The sequence below is a fragment of the Mycetomoellerius zeteki genome, unplaced genomic scaffold (assembly GCF_001594055.1).
Source record: "Mycetomoellerius zeteki isolate Tzet28-1 unplaced genomic scaffold, Tzet1.0 scaffold228, whole genome shotgun sequence".
In the NCBI taxonomy this organism is placed as follows: Eukaryota; Metazoa; Arthropoda; class Insecta; order Hymenoptera; family Formicidae; genus Mycetomoellerius; species Mycetomoellerius zeteki.
Window position 1 is genome coordinate 929988 of NW_017257203.1, and position 9544 is coordinate 939531.

General features: G+C 42.1%; 1 protein-coding gene across 1 annotated transcript in view; it reads right to left on the bottom strand.

The window, feature by feature from the left end:
* The window catches only part of tay (tay bridge kinase), a 35480-nt gene extending 34536 nt beyond the window's left edge, over window positions 1-944 (bottom strand). The window contains 1 exon segment of the mRNA XM_018448989.1: window positions 1-944. This exon segment is cut by the window's left edge and continues 26 nt beyond it. Within this exon segment, the coding sequence (XP_018304491.1) occupies window positions 1-114 (114 nt within the window). The 5' untranslated portion in view covers window positions 115-944.
* Window positions 945-9544: the final 8600 nt, after the last annotated feature.

Below are 9544 nucleotides of genomic sequence, written 5' to 3' on the forward strand. Positions count from 1 at the left end.
CTGCTGCGACTGTTGCTGCTTCGCGGTGGCCAGGCTCTCTCTCTGCGCCAGCATGCGCTGCGCCCGCTCCCGTCGTCGATTCTTCTGGCTACGCTGCTTCGCCTCGATCTCCATCTTCGCGATCCTCGGAGATCTCCAAACCACGCACGGCACTTCACCACCGAAGGGTCGCGATCACTCGCCGAGCGGTACCACGATCAACATACGACGACGTGGACGACGTGGGCGCGAGGGAAGGCGGCAGCGATGATGACGACGGGAACGACAAAGGGAGCACACGAGCAGACGACAGCAGCAATGGTCGTGGCAGCGTTGTCGTGCATTCTACACTATTCTACAGTCGTCTCGACCGATGGGAAGAGAGACGGGAGCGAGGGAAAAGAAAAACCGAGGCAGGGAGGGCGAGAGGGAGCGAAGCGAGGGGGGAAGAAAGGAAGACGACGTGGACGACGGGGCGCAGGGCACTGGAGGGGCGAGAGGCAAAGATGGGAGGTAGACGGGGAAGGGACAGGGCAGAGAGGAGAGAGCAGCAGCAGCAGCACACCGTGCTGCCTCGGGGTATGCACTCACGGAGACGTTGCCGTCGGCACGCACTGTCGCACGCACACTCTGCACGCGTACCACTCGATCTCCGATATATATATATATATATATATGTATGTATATATTTCCTCTTGTGCGTCTCGTTGAACGAGTCTCCTCGGCTCTCTGGTCTAAGTCGTGGCGCGACGCGTTAGTCGCGGATATCGCGATAGCACGAGAAAGAGAGAGAGAGAGAGAGCACGGTTTAACGGCACGGCGCGATGTCACATCGATCGCGCGGTGGTCGAGGAAGAGGAGAGAGAGTCCGGGTGCGTGTGTGGCGAGGAGGCACGCGAGAAACACGCACCCAAGTCGGACAGACGGGACAGACGAGACAGAGACAAGAAGGGAGGGAGAGAGAGATAGATAGAAAGAGAGAGAGAGAGAGAGAAATAGAGGGAGAAAGAGGGACGGAGAGAAGGCGAGAGCGAGCGAGAGAGAACGCGGCGCGTACGGGAGGGAGATAGAAAATGACAGCGGTGTATATACTGTATACCGAGATGGAACACTCGCGAAACACGAGCGAGCCAAGAACACGCTCTTCTTGGGTCCAAAGCACGCGTAGTGGAAGGCCGAGGAAGTAGTACAACGGTCTATCACGGTAGCGCACTATTATCCGACGTTATTGGTTACACGCACCAAGATCGACGGGATTTTAACGCACTACGGGCTTAATAGCTGTCGCTAAATGCCACTGGGAATCACAGGCACGTACGGAGCACACGGAGTCGAGCGTATAAACGCAGCTGGATTGTTCGTACGGGATTTCCGTTTCTTCCCGTTTCGACCTCGTCTTTTTCTTCGTCTTCGTCGTCGTCGTCGTCGTCGTGGTTGTGGTCGTCGCCGTCCACGTCGCGGCGGTGATCGCGCGCGCCGTTATCATCCTCCTCACGTTATCGCGGCGCGATCCCTCTTTCCTCCTTCTTCTTCTTCTCCTTCTTCTTCGCCTCCACGTTTCCACCTCTTCCTCCTCGCCACCGTCTTGGACGTTGGTGCGCGAGGCGACGACGTCGTCCAAGCGCACACACCTCCAGCACCACTACTGCCACCGCCGGCGGCCCACGGGCCGTCGTCCTCTCGTCTTCGCGACGTCACGTCGTTCCTCTTTCTCTCTCTCTTTCACGCCGAGTGCGGGACAGCGCGTGTCTTGTGCGTGCCGTGCGTGCGTTCGTGCGTGCATGCGTGCGTCGTGCGTGCGTACGTGCGTGTGTGCGTACGTGCGTGCGTCCGTCCGTCCAACTGACTGACTGACTGGCGCAGCGTGACGCGACGCGGAGCGCCTATCGTCGCCGACGCATCCTGCGAGGACTGCACGTAGCACACCGATTGTTTGGAATGGCGGATCGAATGGATCGCACGCACGGTTGCCGCATCGCACGGTGTAAACGGTGTAAAAATGGCCGCGCCGACCTGCCTTTGGCCCACGGAGACCGAGCGTGTCCCCTGCTCAGCTCCTGTCCTCTACTTGACTGACTGACTGACTGACTGAACTCTCGTCTTCCGTTCCGTGCACGTTCTGTACTTCCCCTCGCCGCCGTGTGTGGCGAGCGCGCACGTATCACAGCAACACACACCGTTGACGGACGTCGACGACGTCGTCGTCGTCGTCGTCGTCGTCGTCGTCGCCACCGCGTCGTGTCACGGGACGATGATGACGCGTGACGAGCGCCGTCGCTGGCGCATCGTCGCTATCTCCGTGCACGTATTACACGTTAAATAACACCGGGATTAAGTTACCGAGGATACGGTGTCGGTCGTGAGGAGTAAAGACGGAGAGACTAGTCGACACGAGCGAGAGAAACAGAAGGGGGCTGTGGGACAGAGACGGAGCGAGAGAACCGTGATATTCACGGCTGAAAGGCACCACACACCGCCCCGTATTACGCGCGAATTACGAGACGATTTTGCCACCGTCGAAGCTGTCCACGTTCACCGCTGATCCTCGCACTCGCACGACGGCTAGGCATTTCTGTCATCCGTCCGACTGGCCCTTATGATCCTCTGTCTCTGTCGCGCCACCGAAGGAATATGGCGTACGCTCCGCAGACGGTACATACACGTACGCACGTACACTTGCACGCACGTTACACCAACACAAACGTTATACACGTTACACAAGCGGAACAGAGAATCGCCGTACGGTCTTTCGTCTGGGGTCGTGGCTCTCGCCACGGCGCCGAGCTTCGCTCTCTCTCCTCTTCTCTTCCTCATCGGTTCTTCGGTTCCCCTCCCTACCAGCCCTTCTCCTTCGTGGCACTCGACTTTGGTATTCCGCCCTCTAGACGGCTAGGTATCTTTCGTTTCTTCCCTAGGAGGAACGTCGGGAATCGACCTGCGAGACGACGCGCAGCGTCCTCTGCGTTTCTTACGATAAGAATTCTCGCCGCTAGGTGTCGGCACGTACCTTGCGCGAGTGGTATCGATTTTCGATGCGCAGCACGGCGCGTAATTTTGATACGATCGTGCCAAGAATGGGAAACGAGAACCGTGGCGCGAATCTACCGCAGCGAGCGGCTATTAACGTCTTTCGTGAATTAACGAGAGTACGTTTGGCCAGTTTAACGCCTGCTCAATGCTCACTTCCATCGATTTTGAATCGTAACGCGAAAATTTTAACAAGCAGACGTTTTTAAGTCGCGTTGTTTATGCCTTCTTTCTCGGCGAACACGGATGGGCGAGATGATAATTTTATAATTAAGCCTTCATTATTTGTATGATTCGCTAAATATTATCTATACACATGATATTTAACGCAAATTGTTTTAATTGAAAAATTTAAATTAAAAATTAATTTAATCAAGATTTAATCAAAGATTTACGTTTGTTTTCATCTAAAGAATATTATACATGGAATATTATTAATCTTTATTGTTAATTAAATTATAAAGCAATAATGAAAATTATTATTAATATAATTTTGGGGTAACAGAAATACACGAATAATTTCGTTAAAAAACAACTACGTGACTCAAGTAGCAAGTCGATGTTTAAATCACATCTCGTTGACGTTGAAGATGTTATTAAAACGTCATTTGACGTCGCCTTGCTACTTCCTAGCAAATCAATACGTAACTATAACATATCTTAGGAAGCTCATAAGAAGAACAATATGATATACTTCATAATTACGGCAACGATATGTATCAACGAGATGTTACATAATTTTGAAGATAGTTTAGAAAAACAAAGATATATATATTTCCACATTACGTTATATAATCAATAATAATTATTTAAAATCTAACACACGTAACTCAAAATAGGTAACATAAATACAACAACTGTGTCCTTCAGCAATTTAATGGATGTAATATACTGTCAACATGTATACCATAAAATACATTACTACAGATACATTTATTCAATACTTCTTGGGATGCGTTTATTCAACCTCGAGGAAATGCTATTAACTCTTTTTGTATCATTCTATAATTGAGAAGTAACATAGGGTTAATGATAAATGAACAATCCTTTCTTAATTTTTTACGTTCGCTACCGTATCCAAAATAATCTTTTGCTTTTTCTCGAGATTCCGATGTAGCGTTAAAAGTAGAAGAGCTATGCATTTGCAGAGCGCAAAAATAGAAAGGACGCAATCGTTACATCGGATGCAACGCAAAGATTATTCTCGTATGACAATCTCGCAGTCGCTGAACGGTAGGCTCGTATCCTTATAAAATGACGAACGAGGACATTGGACGCGCAAACCGGACTGGTGACGTCACATCGCCACATCGGCCGCATCTCCTCGCATCGTCGCGGTCAGGCCGCACCTGGGAGAGGCGCGCCTCCTTTGAACCAGTTCGCGAGAGCAATTACGCTTTTGCGAGAGAGCGCGTCTCGTCGCTATTCCGCGATCCGCACTCATTCCGCGCGGCCGGTTTTGGTGATCGGCACGTTTCCAAATCCATATATAGATAAACTTCTAGACTCTCCTACGTACGTGTCCGACATGCCCGGAAAGACGTGCCCAAACTGACGAGACGACGACGTCGAACACAAAATTGATTTCATAGCTCTCACGATGCTAAGGATGTTAAATAAATGAAAAAATGGTTTTTAATTAAAATTCCTCGGGTGATCGATTATTTAAAAAAAATAAGGCAACTTTCAGATTAATTATATTATATATACGTTGCAACATTTGCGATATATTGTACATTATTCTTCTTCCATTCTGTGAGAATTTATACACGATCATAATCACTCAATTATATTTTTAGGATCTCCATAAATTTCTCCAAATGATAAAAATAATTCTTTGATTCGATCTTCGATTCATATGTTAGACCAGCCGGCTGGATGAAACTGAGGATGAAATACTTGAGATTCTTCATTCATTTGCGAGAAATAGTTTGGACCGCAAAGGATTAAGTTTCTACTAAGGAATCTACATTCACACACACACAACGAAGAGATCGCGCCACTGATATTCGGGATGAGTTGATTACGCGAATGAGACTAATCTGAATTTAAAGATCCGTCGGAAATCTCGCAACGGTGATTTAACGCGCTCGCAACATTCAGCATATATTGACATTGACACCGTTTCCTCGGATATATCGGACATATTATGCATTAGCGCCGAGATTATTGCGCGTGTTTTGGTCCCAAGGTCTCGATAACTTCTCGATCTACTTGCACAATTCGCTGCGGCTGCGCGGAATCAGATTGCCGTCAAGGAAAGCGAGAAAATTATGATCGTAGACGGAGAGAACGGTGTGCAATAGATACTTTTCATACGATTGTCGGGCTTTCTATTGTTGATTTATATGAATGGCGTGATAAAGCGAACACATTTCGATATTATCGCGACTTTTGCATATACATATTAGTACCAATTACTTACTGGCTGTACACCGCTCAATGAACGAATCGATGAAAGTTTATTAATCCGTGAACAATGCTTCAGTTCAATTAATCTTGAATAGATTTATCTACTTTTTGCAGTTTTAAAAAGACAGAGATAAAACGAATAATGGCTGGTAAACATCGAGTGATTTAAACACGCTTGCGATTAATCCTGATCGACAATAGGTGTAGCAACCTTGATGAAATTTTTTCTCAGAACTTTTATACAAATTGGAACATCTTTCAAAAATATTTAAAAAGTCTACATCTTTTCTTAAAATTTTTCATGTATGTAAATTTTGAAATATTTTATTATAATATTTCTCAGATTTCTCATTCTACAATTTTTCTAAAAAAATATTTTAAACTACTTCAGATTTTTACAAAATTTCTTCAAAAATTATAGAATGGTAACCTTAGAAATCTGAGAACACTTTAGAAACACGTATATTAAAAATTCTAGAAAAAATATAGACTTTTTAGGCATTTTTAAAGAGTGATCTAATTTGTATTAAAATAGCTCAGAAATTTTCTAAAAAGTTATAAAGTACTTAAAATTTCTAAAAAATTCTGAAATTTACATTAAAATTCCGAAAAAACATAGGATAAAACCAGAGATTATAGCATAGGTTACTAATATGGAATAGTGACTTATTTTTTAAACAAAGCATTGCAATCTGGCGGCAATCGCTGAAAGTTATTGCAACTGTTACCAAACATGTCATAACAAGCAATGAACTCGATCCGACCAACCGTTTTATTACAATTAATATTTATTTATTTTCGTTACGTCAGGAGATCCGGCAACTTTTTCTAAAAAGTGTTCTCACAAACTGAAGGTAAGTTTTAATGCTTATACTATACAGACGCTTTTAATAATGTTGCATGAACAATATTATGCAGATTAATTGCTATTTCAAACTTGTTTATTGCTACGGAAAGACTGTTTGTTATATGACGACAGGTAATGTGGTATCATCGAAGGTTGAGAATATAACTTTTTGATTCTTCTTGTGAATAATGTTTATTTTAGATGCTAATATTTATTGTACGTCATAATTTAATTTGATTCAAGATTTAATTGTATTCTTTATTGTCCATGCGTAATAACGTTCAATGATGCTATTATATTTTCTGTGTTATTGTACAATAAAAATGTGAACAATTTTCTATTTTTCTTGATCAGTTTACATAAATAAACAAATTTGGACTTCATTTATTGTGTTATTTATTACTATGGTCAAAATTTCATCGGTATTCCATATTACATCCCATTTTTTAGACCCCCCATTTTCTCACTTTTGACTTTTTTGTTAATATTGACGTTGGACTTAAATTTTGGCGACTTTCATTTATTGGATGTTGTAGCTAACATTCCTCAAGAGTTCTGTATAAATTTTAAGTCTTCATATGCATTTACATCGGAGCAATGTTAATTTAAAAAAAGCTATTCCATAATCCCTGCTTTTACCCTACATACAAAATTCAGAGAAAAAATTTGACCAAAGAAGTTTAGCCTTTTGCTAAGCTCTGCTGAGCTGAATTGTGTGTTTATTTTTATGATAAAAAGCATTTCCAGCACTACCTTAAGCCATAATCTCTAAGGCGATTAGAGATTATAAAATTTAGAGCTTACAGTAAATTAACACACAATTCAGAGTTTAAAGCAAAAGGTTAAAGGCTTTACTATACCTATTGCAGATCGGGGCTTATAGTCGATCAGAAAGAGACGTTGTTATGTATCACGTAATCTCCGGTTGACACGAGAAATAAACCGGCATAATAACCATAGTTGAGCGATCGTTCAAAGAACTAACAGCAACAATCTCGGGGTACTATTGGCGACAAATAGAGCAGATCGGCGTATCATTGACTCGTTCGCTCGTGCTGTCGTAATCGCGTGTGGACGTCTGATGGATCTCGACCGATTTGCGAAAACGAGAGGGGACTCCACTGATGTTCTCTCGCTCTGCTAATTAATCATCGGGAGTGATCGGCCGTCGTCATTTCAGGTTGACCTTGCGCGCGGCATCACCTCGCTGTGCGAGAGTACGCTGGTTCACGAAGGAACCTGTATTTTGATTGCCCGAATGAATCACTATATGTATGTACATGCCGAATCCGATGTGCAGTATAAGGCGCTCGACCAAAATGTGTGCATTTGCATATTAACGACCTCGAGAGCTAAGAATGGATTTCTGAAAATGTACATTTATGTGGTCGAAAAATACTATTTACTTATCATGACGCTGCCGTTTGGGGATATCTCGTTGAAAATGCGCGAATATTTGTGAGATCTCGTGGCAGAAAGTCGTGCGGTTAAATCAAGAAACTTTTTCAGATCGCTTGCACTATAATTTGCGAAAGTAAGTAAATCCGATAGCCTTTAATCCTCCAGAGTTGACGCCAAAATCTGTAACACAGTTACCGTCTATAAAACCCGTTTATGTTAACACGTTTCGTGCCAGTTTTAACTAACTTCTTTATGTCATCGCGAGTGCCGCGTGGATTATGATATTTTTGTTTGCGTTTATTATATTTGTTAAATAACATGTATTTCATAATGGTTTAAAAAATGATATTAAAAATTATTTTATAATTATGTTCCTTTTAGCCAAAATATCAAACAGAAAATTCGACGTGGGTCATCGACGTTAATTAAAAGACATTAATTAATTTTTAAGGCATCAAAATAATAATTCGTATAAAAAAGGATAAAGATAAGTATATTTTAATAATCCAAATTTGCAGATATAACATGAAGAAAATTGAGTTGCTTGACATTTTTGACAAAGAGATTTATATTTGAGTTGGTTCATAATAGATTCACGTCGTCAGCTCCGGAAAATGTCAGATCATTTATTACTCGACGGTACAATTTTATTATCTCTTAAAATACATAAAGTTATACGACATTACAGATAATTAAATTGCAAAATCGGATATATAATAAGACATAACGCTGTTACACACGCCATATAAATTTTTAATTATTGTAAGGCTTTTATAGTCACTCTTTATTATTTTCTGCATATAATAATGTATTTATACTAGTTTCTAATGTGCCATGCGTTTGAGAGGACGAGTCGATTTCAAAACGCTGAATAAGTAACAATTCTTTCTCTTTCTCTCTCTTTTCTACGTATTTTTTATTCTTATCGTTTATTCTGACCACGGAAAAAAAAACACAGCTGAAAATTTCACTGATTCAGCAAATCTACAGTCGTAATATACAGATCATTAATTTTCTATGTTAAAGTAGCAAAGTTGACAACTGAATAACATTAGCGATTTGTTAAACCACCAAATCTTTTTAGTTGCAGATAATGAATTCGCGCAAGAAGTTATAGGTTTGCTGTATCACCCAATTATAATTTTTTTTTCGTGCCGCAATATCAGGAATTAAAAATAATTAATGTTCTCGCAAAGAGGATTCCTCGATTCTGTTCGTATGACACTTTGAGCATGATATTTGCAATCGCATACGCTACGTTTTTCGCTTTTAGATACTCGACGCTCTACTTTAGTTTCGGCTCATTCTGAAAATAATAAAAGATGTTGGCGTAAATATTCTGTAACAGTGTGCGCTTCGGAAAGGTCTCAAGGCGATTGCGCGCTTTAATGGGTTAATGGGACGTTAATCTCCGTCTCTCACGCGGCGATATCTCCGATTGGACGAACGCCATCGTGGTAGAGATACACGGTGTTTGCCCATTCGGGCGTGTACTCGGTTGTCGCGTATATGCCTGTTGTTTACAGTGGCTTCGCCCCGCCGTGCCGATCCTCCTACTACTCAATCCTCCGTTCCGACAGTCTCGGCATAAGTTAGCGAAGTTGTTTCGTTTGTAAAAAATTCTTTCATACATTCCTTCCTTAGGCACTAAAACTAAAGCTAATAACTAATATGTTGAAAATTTTTTGCGGGATTTATTTAAGCGATTTAAATATGAAAACATAAACGATGTGAAACTAATCATGTGTTAATATTATTTATAAATTAAAACTCTTTCAAAATAATGTGAATAGAATTAGTTAAATGGAAAATGATTGGCTTGCCTGTAGATAAACTATATTTAATTCAAGATCTGTGCAAGTTTAAAGCACAGGTATA